This window comes from Paralichthys olivaceus, chromosome 20 (genome assembly GCF_024713975.1).
Source record: "Paralichthys olivaceus isolate ysfri-2021 chromosome 20, ASM2471397v2, whole genome shotgun sequence".
Taxonomy (NCBI): domain Eukaryota; kingdom Metazoa; phylum Chordata; class Actinopteri; order Pleuronectiformes; family Paralichthyidae; genus Paralichthys; species Paralichthys olivaceus.
In genome coordinates, this window is record NC_091112.1 from 9,833,235 (window position 1) to 9,846,532 (window position 13,298).

A 13,298-nucleotide genomic window follows, 5' to 3' on the forward strand; every position below is an offset into this window, starting at 1 on the left:
TGTGTGGTTGTCATGATGTTAAAAGTAATTGGAGCTTCTCTTGAGGGCATTAACACATTTTTGTTGTTCAGGAAATTCAGCATATGCTAATTACACAAAGGCAATGTCCCATACAGAATGTTTTGGATTCATTAAAACCACATGCAAATGGTTGTCTTTTGTCAGATTGAACCCTCTCCTAATTATCTTGGAAATGTTTACCCGTCTTCACAGGCACACAGCACATGAACGTGTGATTGACATGGCAGTGGCTCCGGAGTTTCATCAATTATCCCGGCAAGGTTACGATTTCCGCCTCGTGATTCACAGCAGGTCCTTGTCATTCTCAATGCGGCAATGCTAAACTCTTTTCTCTCTCTCTTCGCCGCTGTGACCTATGAATTTTAAATTTGCTACAGATACAAGATGGACAGGGAGTTAGAGCTTTTAAAAGGATTGTGGTGTTTAAAAGGCTGAGCGAGCTGAGGGCTGCTTTCGATTTCATTTTGTTGGTCGCTCAATCAATGTGCTGCAAACAGAAATATTTCAACAGCGGACTGCTATGAGATTTGTTTAAAACATTTGTAGTCCCAGAGGATTAGTCCTACAGACCTTGGAGATTCCTTAAAATATTGATTTGTCATAAAAGTATAAAGGATTTTCTTGTGGCATCTTTTAACAAAACCACGTGCTTGAAATGCCAAATATATTGGCTATAGGTTTAGAAAATGAAGCTTAGTTTCTACACTACACAAAAAAAATGTGTCTAGTTTAGTTTTAACACTGTAGGCAGCCACTACTTTTCAAATCCAGTGACGCTGCAAAGAAAGAATTCGTTCCACAAGAGACGAAGCATCAACAAACACGGAGCTGGGGAGAAATGTAGATTTTATTTAGAGAACAAAGAGCAAATACAAAGACATCCGCTCTCCCGAAAAATAATGGACAGGACTGAGTGGAGTCAGATTGCGATAACAGAGACATTAACCCACATATTCCTGAAGGACATTCATGTGTGCAGGACGCTCATTTGGCCGGTTGGTTGGGCTGCTGGTCTGCTCATCCAGCCGGCCCACAGATCGCAGACAGATGTTCGACCAGCCAAGCCTGCAGCGCCACAGGCACTTGTGTGTTCCAGAAAACGCGGAGACCAGATGCTGCTACCTGGTGTCCCACCCACCCGCCGATCTGCTGCACTGGGCATGCTCCAGTGGTCGTCACGTGACCCCAGATTTGGGTTTTGAGATCATGTGCCGTCAATCGCAGCCGATGATGGAGGAGAGCAGAGGTGGAACTGAAAGACGTCGTGGGGTCAACTCAGCAGCTGATTGTTTTAAATGATGGATCAAATAAGGATGCTATAGGAACATGTCAGTGGATGTGCATTTTCTACAGTGTTAGGAGTCACATTAAAGCCACAGTAACACAGAGACCAATATCGCACTATAAAGAACTACTTTTGGAAAATGCCAGCATCAAACCACACATAAAATACCACATGGCATTCCACTGAGTGAACTTTCTGAAGTGACATCAAACGATAAAAAGCAGCGTCTACTTCTCTTTCAGCCTCGTTTTCTTTTCCCCTCCAGTTTTGTTCCCCGAATAAATAAACAGTCTTTCGAACAAACAGAAGCACACATCCATCTCCGCCGTCCCCGTTATTACCAGAGCACGAGGAAACTTTCGAAGAGTTTCAAAGACGCTCAAGATTAAAGATTTATTTGCTCTTTTGAAGTTGCAGCAGTGTCTTATTCCTTCAACAAATGTGGTGTGGTAATGGTGTTTTCGCAGCGTGGCTGGTACTGACCCAGAACTGGCACGGAGAGGTCGACGGCCGGCCGCTGGTCTGAGCTCCCCCTAATGAAGGATGGCTCAGTGATGGCACTGCTTCCATTGTAACCTCGAAGGACAGACAGTTTACCTGCTCGTATTCAGACTGTTATTTATATGACATTGTGTTGTAGATGAATAGAAAAGATTAGGGGGAAGCTGAGTTATTGGATTGTTACATTTGGGTGGTTTTGTTTTATGGCATCTTTTTATAGTCTGGTCTGCAACACACGTCTGGTTTGCTCAGATTATTTCTTCTTCTAAACCATGTGGAGCAAGCTCTTTTGTTGAGTATACTGATTGATCTTGATGAGGAGAGTTATTGTCTCGTTCATCTGCCGTCTGTGTCGTCCCTTTTCTCCATTGATACGCATCAACGGGTGCAAGAAGACTTTCACCTTTTCTCATATTTGGCTGCACTTGTTAGATTTTACAGTCACGTGTGTCGCTGTGCTCCGATCCGATCCACAGATTTCGATTAAGTTTAGAATTCCAATAACACCTCATTGTTCTTGTTTTTATTAACTGCTCTATCTCTTAGATTCATCAGGCACATCTCAGTGTGCTGTGCATCACTGCATCTCTCTCCCCCCTCTGCTCGAGGGCCAGCAGAGAACCACACTGCCCCCTAGTGCTCGCTGCCATTGGTAACACAACAGAATTAATCGTGCGTCCATCGACCAGACAACAATCTGGTACTGTGCCAGTGGCTCGATACCAAGTCCTGTCATGGGCAGCGATGGACAACAATAGAGTCTACTGATTGGAGTGATGCACACTACTGGTGATGACACTGGTCAACCAGTCGTCTGTCTGTTTCTCTCTCGGTCGCAAGGCCCCTAATTCAGCAATCAACAATATTCACTCTGGAACTCTGCTGTTACAGAAGAGGAGAAATCAGGGGGAGACAAATCTTTATTCTGAGGCGAAAACCACCATCACAGCTTTGATGGATCACTGGACAAGACAAAGCATGACACAGTGTTGGTGAAGACAAATCCTGTGAGACAGGGTTTTTTCCTAGAACCAGCTGCAAACACTTGTCTGAATAAAACATAAAAGTGTGGATTCATAAAAAACCACAGGAAAAAAAGCAAATGATGTTTTGAATGAAAAGTACAGAGACAAGGCTGCATATGACCTTCATCTGCAAACACACACACTTCCATCATATCCATAACAAAAGGAGCCTGCAACGCGAATCCTGCGTTCTGTTTTTAGCCACAGTAGCACCGAGATGCGATGTGAGCTCAGACAGCCATAGGCTCCTCTGAAGACATCCTAAGTAAGTGCTCCAAATGACAAGACAGACTAAATACCCCCTAACAAACGACACAAGACTGCAGAAAGCACTTTAACAAAGGAGCTATGTAATGAACCCAAGGTGCCTTCTACCCAATATATCATCCTGAGTGAATTTGCCAACATCCCTCTCTTTACCTCCAAGCATGGTAAATGAGAATTTATGCACCCTCTACTTTATCATTCGATACTTTTTTTCTCGCCCCCCTGAGGTAACCACGCCATGTGAGACAGATATTTCCACCAAAGGCAATATCCCCTCGCAGTAATTATATCAGAGCAAGAGAACGGCTCATTAACATATGCTAGGCATGTCAGGAATTTACAAGCACCTTTTGTCGATGCCTCTCGTCAGTGCACTGCTCCCATCCGTATGGTGTCTCCTTTGAGGATGCAACCTCCTCATTTCCATAGACGTCAATCAAAGCCTTGCATGGATTTTTAGAAACGCTCTGTGCAAACACACGGGGATCTCTGAATATGGCAATCATGAGGGACAGCTCAGTGATATGGAAGAAGAGTGTGTCTGCACGGATTGTGGGGGGTGCGACTACATGCTCCGTGAAACGACATGATGAAGACAAAGCGGTGGGGGGAAAGTTTTCTTGATGATGTGCCATCAGTGCAGAGTGGATGGAGTTGTGTTTGATTTTCTGCAGCATGTTAAAGTGGCATGTGTTTATGTGTGAACACACGCAGGAAGCTCGACACCAGACCAACTAACAGACAAGTCCTGAGGCCGCTGAGCTAGTGGCGCCGCCGCTGCTGCTGCTGCCGCTGCTGCTGCCACTGCTCCACTGCTCCAGGACCCAGCATCTGCTGCCTGTAAGAAGGCACATACTGTTGGCCTTTCACCCGTTCGTGAGGTCCCAGCAGATTAAAATGGCCTATTTAATGACCTATTTATGAGCCGTGTTCTTGTGCAGCACTTAAAACTAATTTTGAATTTCCATTGTGAGGTCCTTATGTAAACATATATATCATTTATGGTAAAAATGTACCCCAGAACGAAATAGTGTCAGTGTAATCTTAGAACATACAGCTCTCTTCCAGCGCTGCAGGCTGGGGAGCAAAATCTTCAGTGATGTAATCAGGCTCAATTTTTTTGTGATCACACAGAGCTGAAATGATGGTATCCAGGGTGATAATTTCAGGGCTTAACGAAACGTTTTTTAGATTGAAGAATTTTTGCACAATTTCCTACATTTACAGGTGGAAGAAAAACACGTCTTTACTTAGGCTGTCGACAAATACTGACTGTAAAATGTTAAAGACCATGCTCAGGGCAGAACTTGATCTGCAAATGATTAAGTGGCTTTGTCTGCTTGACCCTCAAGCTTCATCCAGTCAACACCGGTCAGGCCAAGACAGACTGGTGTGGTTTTTAGTTCCACCACAGTTTGCCAGAGAACTTACAAAGTGAGATGGAGCTTGAGAGAAAAGAAATGTTGAGTTTGAATGAGTCCAGTCTTTCCCCCCCAGCAAACGCCTGCAATGACTGAGGACCCAACATCCATTTCCATCACCACCCGCTCTCTCTGTCTCTCTCTTTCCCTCTCATTAATTGTCATTGCCTTTTCCCTGTAAGTGTACTTTCGCCCACACCACTTGGAAATTGATTGAAACAAAATGTCACAATTATGCCCTGTAGCTCGCCGCTTCAATTATTCATCAATTAGGGACTAGGCTCCTTTTTTTCTCTCCTCTGAGCTGATTCTTCATTCAGTTTGCTCGAGATGTATGGCTCCCCTGCTGTTAACCAGTCCAAAGTCATTAGTTTCTGGGTTTGCAATTAAACCTGATGCATTATGCATGAGGCTCTGAGTCAGTAGACACACGCAGCAGCGGCGGCCGCAGCAGCAGCTACAGCGAAAGAGCTAGCAAGCTCTGGAGGAGCGGATGGGAAATTAATTTGCCAGAATGAAGCTCTATCTGTCTCGCCCTCTCTCTCTCCCTCTATCCCTCTCTTATCTGGCAGGTTGGAACAGATGCCACTGGCTGGGGATGGAGACAGAGATAGGGGGCATCCGTGGAGTCAGTTAGTGCAGCTTGATCAGCACTAAATTTAAAACGTCAAATATGTGGGTAAACATTTTAGTGAATTGTTTGTTGACATCTTTATGAATTTATCATTAAGTGGGATGATTGAGGCTCCAGATAAGCTTTGTTTCTCTACAGGGATCACTGTTAAATATGTACTGACCATAACCAACATGACAAAAACAGGGGTCACAGGTTTTATGCATGGGTAAATCATGTGTGGATAAACAACATATGTTTGGTCATTATATGTTGAATTGTATATACTACACATTAAAGGTGAATTATAAAGTCAGCTGAGGACTGAGTTAAGCTCTGAAACAGGGTCCAACTAAATGTGCAAATTACAATGTTAATTTGCTGCCATCTAGTGGCCACAGAGTCTGCTGCCTGATCTGTGTCGTCTCATTCAGAGGTTCTCGAACTTTTGAATTTCAAGGACCCCTTAACTGACACGAACTAGACCAGCGACCCACATTTCACAAGATTTTTGCTTTTTTTTTTTTTTTTTTTTTACAGGAAGCATGTGAAATAGAGAACCAGAATAGTTAAACATTCAGTCTGTGTGTTACGCATGGATGAAATATTGTGAAAATAAATGCGAGGGACAAATCTGTACATGGATTTTCTGTTAACAAATCTGTATGATGAAATGTGGCATCATGATTAGTACCTTTTTCATGAACTTGCATTCATGTTGTAGCAACGCCATAGTAGGAGTGTCCTTCTGTATTAAAGCACTTGTATGAGCAGAGAACGGCACGGACGGGAATAGTCAGTGAACTCCTCATTTTCATGTCCTGTAACAAACACAATCAATTAATGAGCCTAATTTGACCCATTATAAGTCATGTATACATAATCAGGTGTCAAATAAACTCATTTTAAATCACAACATTTTACAAAGTGTTTTCACACAATACTGTAATTCAGTGTAAGTAAATGCATTAACCTCACCTTCCTCAGACTGACAAAATGCACGCACTCCAGCCAGGTGGTGAGGAAGGGGCGGAGGCAAACTGCACAACAGCTGCCATTGGCCAACAGAGCGGTGAGATGTGGGTAGTGGGGAAGCATCATGTGGATGACAGAGAACCTGTTCCTGTTCTCCCACAACACAAATCTTGCAACCAGTTCCTGGGAAACAAACATGAAACAAGAATTTTAACAAGCACAGATATATTGTGAGATATCTTATATAGCGGACAGACTTCGTGATAGTTACCTTTAATGCGAGTACTTCTGCATCCTGCACTGATGGCATTGGCTCACAGTGCACAAACCTGTTGCCTTCACAGTGCAGCTCCTTCAAGGGCAGCCGGTGAAACTGCAGGGAAGACAGTGACAGTTACCCACACATGATTTAGATCTCTCATGATGGCCCTGAATTAGATAATGTTACAAGTTGTACCTCAACAGGGAACATGGACAACTTGTTCCCAGCCACATCGAGAACCTGGAGTTTTTCCAGAGCACTAATTCCCTGGGTGACATTAGAAATATTTAAATCCAGTTTTGCTGAGTACAAACAAAAATTTAAAAAATGAGGAAAACTGTTCTCTGTATTTAGAAGTGAGATGAGGACAATAAATGTCTGAAGAGGTTCAGGATCACATCAGTGAACACCGACCTCTGGGAGGCTGGTCAGCTTGTTTCTGGCCATGTGGAGCTTGGTCAGCTCTCGACACTGGTACAGCTGCTGAGGCAACTGAGACAGCTTGTTGGAAGTCAGGTTGATCTCAGACAGCTTGGTGAGATAGCCCAGCTCAGCAGGGACCTCCTCCAGGTTATTGTCCAGCACACTGAGATGTCGAAGCTTCCTCAAACTGATTTAACACAGGAAACCATAACTCTTAACTTATTTGTGCTTTTACTTCGTAGAAACAATTTCTTCACAGATACAGATGAAAACTAGACAAATGTTCAAGTGTGATCAAAAGCTCTTCAGAGGTAATTAGTAATATCATAAAATCCATCCTAAAATAAACAGGGAGTCTGTTTAACAAGGCTAAAACAAATTCCTAGTTCCAGTTTTGAACAGTTTGAAGTCGTTTCAACATTTTTTTGGTTAAGAAAATCTGCTGCAATTATCAAGGCATTAGGAGATGAAAACATTTACAACACTGTTTTTTATCTCCAGAATTTAAAATGAGTCTTATTATGGCAACATTTCTGAGGTGATTAAAAACAAGGTTGGAAGAAGCTATACGATATGTAGAGCACCAAGAGTCTTTGCTCAAGGCAGGTGAAGACTCACAGAGGTTGAATACCTGGAACCTCAAGACCAGAGGACATATGTAAAGCATGACTCCTGAAGAGGTCGACAATTTATCTTGTGGGCTACAAATACTAAATCAGTAGATGGATAGAGAGATGGATAAATAGATAGATGGATAGATAGATGGATGGATGGATAGATAGATAGATGCATCATTGAAGGTATGAAGCACATGTACCTTTTCATCTCTGCAGGAAGTCTCTGTATTTGGTTGTGGTTCAGATTGAGCACAACAAGGTTCCGTAAGCCACCTGAAAAACACAAATACAATTAGGAGGTAGATTTTAGCTTTGTGTGTTTTTTTTGGCAGATGTTCATGAAGCAGCAGAGCAGTGACAACTTACCCATCACTTCTGGTGAAACTGCTGTTATCTGATTGCTGAACAGATAAAGTTTCTTCAAGGCCTCCAGATAGAGCAAAACTGCTGGAATCTCCTTCAGGGCGTTATTTCCCAGATTCAGCTCTGCCAGCTTACAGACAATATGTACAGACAAACATTTAACAACTGACTTAGGTGTAGACATTTTGAAGTGTGAGCTCACAGACTCACGTGTTGTAGGGATGGCAGCTGTGAGGGCAGGACAGTGATACAGTTGTTGTTCAGCAGGAGAACCGACAGGTTTGTTAATGACAGAACACACTGAGGAATCTCTTTTAGCTTCTTTGAGCTCAAATTCAAAGACGTCGCTTTACCATAAGAAGCTCTGACCACGGATTCAGCCATTTGTAAAACACACCTCAGTCTTCTCCACGTTTCCATGGAGACAAGACGCTTCCTATTCCTGACATGGTAATGAGATTTTTTCTCTTGTCCGGTGGCGACATCTAGCGACATGAGAACGAAGATGCAGTTCTGCAGCGTGTTCAGACTACCACAGGTAGACACGATGCAAATGTTCAAATCGTTTTTTCTCATTTTTTTGTCATAAAACTGAAAGTGATTGTTTCCTCATCATTTCTGTATTTATATGTGCTTTCATTTAACTTTATAGGAATACAGTAAATGTTCACTCCACACAAGGTTATGTTTTATAATTGCATTGTACCAGTTTAATGCTTTTACATAGATTTCTTAATGGAGCATGTTATCCTTTATTTATCTTGTTGACCACACTCTGGTTTGATTATATTCACATTATAAAACACTATACTTGTACATTTGTCCGCTGTCATGTTCCAAAATCTTTATGGATCCATGAATTTCTGATTTAATTTTCTACTCTATTTTCTTTTCACTTGGAAAAACCATTTGTCCTTGAGCTTGAAAAGTTCTATAGAAATAAATTACATTATTGAAACTCTATCCTAATAATAAACCAGACAGAAAATATTGGAGTTTGACGTCACAATGTCACATCTTTGTAAACAATGAAGATTCTGGAACAAGACCGCACTGGTGCACACTGGTACTTTTCCTCTTTTTGAAAAGATTTTTTCTAGAATTTATGGGCATGTGTATGTACCTGACTTCAACAATTAAAACATTCAAATACAACCAATAATTCCTGATCAGAATGACCAAACATCGAGCAGTGAGACATCTCAATCTCTTCAGTATTGTACGTATTTAAATAACATTGACATGTGTTAACAGGTCCAACAACTCAGTTCCTTCTTAGAACACCGCAAAAAAACTTCAGAATCTCATTGGACATGTACGATCAACAGCTCTTCCGTGCTCTTCTGTCCTTGTGGATTTTGCTTAAAAGTATGTTCTACAACACTACATCCCAAAAAGGGCTGCAGGGGCACCATGGGGTATAGTTTAGACCAAGGGGGTCCAATGTAAAATCATGAGCACACTAATTTAATTTCTTTGCTTTCTGTCCTTAGCACAAATCACCCTTGGAAATACATTTGTATTTATGGGCCCTTGGTGTGAGTGGTTTTTACGCTCCACATTACACAAACTGGTTTATGTCACACTGAGTTGTCTCTCAGCTGTCCTCTGCATTGGCTGGGTCCTTTAGCCGCTCCACAGAATTATAGTGCTCTCCCAATCCATAGGCGTGACGCATGTAGCTGTAAACAACAAGAAAAGAGGCTCTAAGTCAAAATCTCTTAGATGCAGCTCTGCAATATATTTTGTAAAGCCCTATCAGAGCCGTTGATGTAGTTTCAACATAAATTAGATTTATACAAGTTTGTCTATTACTGATCTAGTGTGTTCTGTGATAGCCATTATGTTATTTCAAATGAAATTACATTAGAGAGAAAAAACATCATCATATGTCTTTCATGAAGAAGTGATGTAAATAAACTGTTTGTAACTGTCTTATGTTTTGATTTTTACAAACATATTTTACATAATTAAAGATTATATCTAAAAGCCTCTTTACTGCTTTACCACTGTCTCTCAACTGATGTGAATCAAACCATAGAGGCTCATTTAAATCTTTTTTTTTTATATATCATTGATATTCTACCAACTTGCTTTCTATATTTTAAAGATCAAGTAAACACAACTTCAATCCCAAACAAATAATAACATATTAACAACATACACAAGGGTGATGGGTTCACTGTTATATTCCTCCCCAATTTTTATAGCTGGGGAATCAGCCTGGATCACTTCTATCGGCAACTGAAGAACTTGGGTTAAAGCTCGGAGCTGCAGGATAAAAGACAAGAATAATATATGAATTATTGTAAAAGAACAACAGGAGCAACAGCACAGTGTATCAGTGATAGAAAAAAACTAACCTCCAGCTGTCCACCCCAAGCTGCTGTGTGCTCCACTTCACTGCAGTATTTCTCAAACTCATCTGGAAACCAACAAACACTTGTATAAATATTGTGCATACACATTATTATGTTGTGACATGTATTATTATACCTATAAACTTAACCAAAGGAAAGTTAACAGTGTTACCTGTTGTGAACATGTCACCAGTGTTGGGGTTTGTGAGGAAAGGCAGGAAGTCATCAACATGGCCTCTCATGTGCTCGGCGGTACGAGACCGCAGCTCCTTCACACTCATGGTTAATCCAGGCTGGAATAAAGCACAACACATTATGTTCTCTATGTGTACATCCTTGGCCAAGTCGCCATTTTCAACTGCAGCAATTCTACATTGTCTGTATTTGCATATAATGCTTCTGATTAGGTATTCAAAACGCAGCTACAGTGACAATACGCACCTTTGATCGCTGTGCCAACTGATCTTCAATGGCTCGGTACATGCAGTGGCCATCGGAGGAGATCTCTTTGATCTGAAGCTGCTGCTGGGTGAGTTTCTGAGTCAGCTTTACGCCCTCCTGGTGCCTCACACCCTGCAGGTTCTGCACCTCGGCCTCTGCTATCCTGCTCTCCCTCTCCTTGTCCTGTGTAGCCTTCTTGTCCTGGAGAGGATCATTTACATAAAATGCATTGCATCATATGTGAAATGTTAAGGTATAATCAGTTACAATGTTACTGTCTAAGGTCCTGACACTTGCTTATTATTCGGTATGTAATTTGTGCAGGGGAATTCTGGGAAATGTGCTTCGTCCTCTGTTTACTAATTGCTGAGGGCAAAAACAAACAGTTATTAACCTGTCCTGTTTGAGAAGGAACCTGTAACTCACCCTTCTCTTCTGGGCCTTGGATACTCGTTGTTGTTTGACCTCTTCTTGTTCTCTACCCTCCATCTCCAAGGTCTGAACTCCATTTACCAACTCTTCCACCTTGAAAAATTAGGTGAGGAGAGCATCAATCAATACACAGACTTTGTGTAAGTATGAATAATGACATGCAAATGTGGAAAAAAACATCCCTTGCATATATATACCTACACCTAAATGCGTTTCCATCATTTACAGTGTGACTCTGATGCATAACCATGATATTTGTCTTCCGTCAGGCCTTTACCTTTGTGTCAGGTGTAGATTGGAGTTGCCCAATTTCCTCCTCGTGTTTCTGACTGAGGTCTGCTTCAAGCTTGGCAATTTCCTCTGTCAACTGTTTCCTCCTTTTCTTGTCATTTTTGGGGACTGCATTTTTCATGCTCTGGATTTTAGCTGAAAATGAAGTACAGACAAAACAATACTTAATTTAAGCTAACAAACATTAAATACAGGCTTGTTGAAGATGGATGCATCTCCAGGTGATATTAATGCACCTTGTGTTAGTCAGTTAGAAGAGGTTCACGTGAACATACTTCATAAATCCCTAAATCATATGAAGCATGTGCTGCAAACCTCTGTCTATAAGTTAACTGTAACCTATGTAACATGGCATGAAGAGAATCAGAAACAGCTTTATTAACTAAATATCTTAAGTAAACATGGAATATGACTGTGTTTATCTAGTTGCCATCAATGTACTGAAACATATAAGATAAATATAGAAATGGAGCTAAAGATGATATGAAGCAGAACGAATATAGGTAAACATTACATGTAATAATTATGTAAATACCAATAGGAGGAAAAAACAAATACAGATATATATAAAAAATGCAACCATGAACAGCAGCATACATGTCGATACTTGTATACTGTACTGTATGAATTGCAAACAATAAAGGAAATAGTATAAAAGGAGTGCCGGGATGAGAGTAAATAGGAAATGAATATTCTGCCATCATGCCACATCTCATTCTGTGGTGTCACATGTGGAATTTGGCTTTAACAGCTGACTTAAAACATCTCTGATCAGATTTGGCTGCTGTGATTAGATACTTGAAAGTTTTAAGACATAAGAATTTAAATAGCATCTATGACTCCCTTTGTGCTCTAACCTTAAACTGCGAATCCTTGTTGACTACAAGATGATAAATACCAAAGACATGACCATAGTCCTAAGTGTGGATCCTGTATTCTGCTCCAAACTGGCTCGTGTTACATTATGGCTTCAGCTGCTGCTGCTAGAGTTCAAACTGAATCAAATTCTACTAGATTAAATAAAACATCGGGATTGATAAAGGTTAATACATTTATTAAAACAGTAAAAACCAGTGACAGCAGCTACCTTGCAGATCTTTCTTTTCCTTTCTGTGCTGTTTCACCAGCAGCTCCTCCGGTGTCTCCTCCTCCATGACTGGATGCTGCTGCTCACTTAGTTCAGTGAGTCTGTAGCAGCGACACGAAACTAACCATTAAATAAACGCAGAGTCAGAATAACACGGATATAAAATGTGGCTCACCACTGGTACGAGATAAAAATACAGAAAACGTGCTGAGATGGTCTGATCCGGAAGCGACGGAGCAGTAGGGCGGAGCTTTCTTCTTCTTCTACTCCGTCCCCTCCGTCACTGAAGTTGCTTGCAGCACCACCTATCGGCTCATCACTGTGCTACGGTTCAAGGGACAAAAGGGACACAATTGTCTTACATCGATGTTTCAATGGAGACACCAAAAAGAAATGATTTAAACTGATGGATCCATTGGTCAGAAAATTAACTGTCAACAATTTTGATGGTTGATTAACTTTTTTGATTCTTTTCAAAGAAAAGCCTCGACATATCATCCAATAGACTGAAAAAGAGAAATCAAGCTTTGAGTGAAATGTTTCCAACTCATGTTAAGTCATGGGAAAGATATCAAATGAACTATTTTTAACAAAAAAACACAAACTGAATGACTTTAAATTAATTTGCATGGTTATTATTAATGGATACTCGCAGTAAAATGTGTCGTATCTGGACATTCACGTTGATCTGGGCCTAGTTATGAAGACATCACATGCTCCTGCTTTCATAAATGGATTTACATTGTCCCATGAATATGTTAATGATTTATGAATAGGGTCTATTAAAGGTTCAGTGTTTAGAATTTAGTGACATCTAGTTGTGAAGTTTGGTGTTGCAGCTGAATATCCCTCACCCGAAACACAAGGAGAACCTGTGTTAAACTTCAGTTGTCATAAAAACTAAATAAAAAGCT

The 13,298-nt window shown here is 41.0% G+C and overlaps 2 protein-coding genes across 4 annotated transcripts; both read right to left on the reverse strand.

Moving 5' to 3' along the window:
• Positions 1 to 1,136: 1,136 nt before the first annotated feature.
• Positions 1,137 to 8,493, reverse strand: lrrc69 (leucine rich repeat containing 69). Of its 3 annotated transcripts, none has more exons than XM_020090587.2 (9): positions 7,984 to 8,492; positions 7,777 to 7,903; positions 7,611 to 7,683; positions 6,785 to 6,980; positions 6,566 to 6,637; positions 6,380 to 6,481; positions 6,112 to 6,291; positions 5,828 to 5,954; positions 1,137 to 1,273 (listed from the first exon to the last, which is right to left on the reverse strand). In XM_020090587.2, the coding sequence occupies exons 1-8, from the start codon at positions 8,347 to 8,349 to the stop codon at positions 5,847 to 5,849; spliced, it is 1,224 nt and encodes a 407-aa protein (XP_019946146.2). In that variant the 5' UTR covers positions 8,350 to 8,492; the 3' UTR covers positions 1,137 to 1,273; positions 5,828 to 5,846. The 3 variants fall into 3 exon arrangements, with proteins under 3 accessions (XP_019946146.2, XP_069371901.1, XP_069371902.1); XM_069515800.1 differs by having other exon boundaries at positions 1,214 to 1,303; positions 7,984 to 8,493; XM_069515801.1 differs by lacking the exon at positions 1,137 to 1,273 and adding an exon at positions 3,804 to 3,937 and having other exon boundaries at positions 7,984 to 8,493.
• On the reverse strand, positions 8,456 to 12,697 carry otud6b (OTU deubiquitinase 6B). Its single transcript, XM_020090359.2, has 8 exons — positions 12,385 to 12,697; positions 11,284 to 11,432; positions 11,001 to 11,099; positions 10,575 to 10,775; positions 10,306 to 10,426; positions 10,137 to 10,198; positions 9,938 to 10,044; positions 8,456 to 9,455 (listed from the first exon to the last, which is right to left on the reverse strand). The coding sequence occupies exons 1-8, from the start codon at positions 12,449 to 12,451 to the stop codon at positions 9,371 to 9,373; spliced, it is 891 nt and encodes a 296-aa protein (XP_019945918.2). The 5' UTR covers positions 12,452 to 12,697; the 3' UTR covers positions 8,456 to 9,370.
• Positions 12,698 to 13,298: the final 601 nt, after the last annotated feature.

Bases quoted from the DNA above. Each gene is read 5' to 3' on its own strand.
- lrrc69 (XM_020090587.2), bottom strand. From the start codon at position 8,349: ATGAGAAAAAACGATTTGAACATTTGCATCGTGTCTACCTGTGGTAGT. The intron at 7,684-7,776 runs GTAAGTTGTCAC...TGTGTTTTTCAG, and splicing joins AGTTTCACCAGAAGTGATGG to GTGGCTTACGGAACCTTGTT. The intron at 6,292-6,379 runs GTAACTATCACG...TTTGTTTCCCAG, and splicing joins CAGAAGTACTCGCATTAAAG to GAACTGGTTGCAAGATTTGT.
- otud6b (XM_020090359.2), bottom strand. From the start codon at position 12,451: ATGGAGGAGGAGACACCGGAGGAGCTGCTGGTGAAACAGCACAGAAAG. The intron at 10,776-11,000 runs GTGAGTTACAGG...GATCCTCTCCAG, and splicing joins CCAAGGCCCAGAAGAGAAGG to GACAAGAAGGCTACACAGGA. The intron at 10,045-10,136 runs GTTAGTTTTTTT...TTTATCCTGCAG, and splicing joins CTTGGGGTGGACAGCTGGAG to CTCCGAGCTTTAACCCAAGT.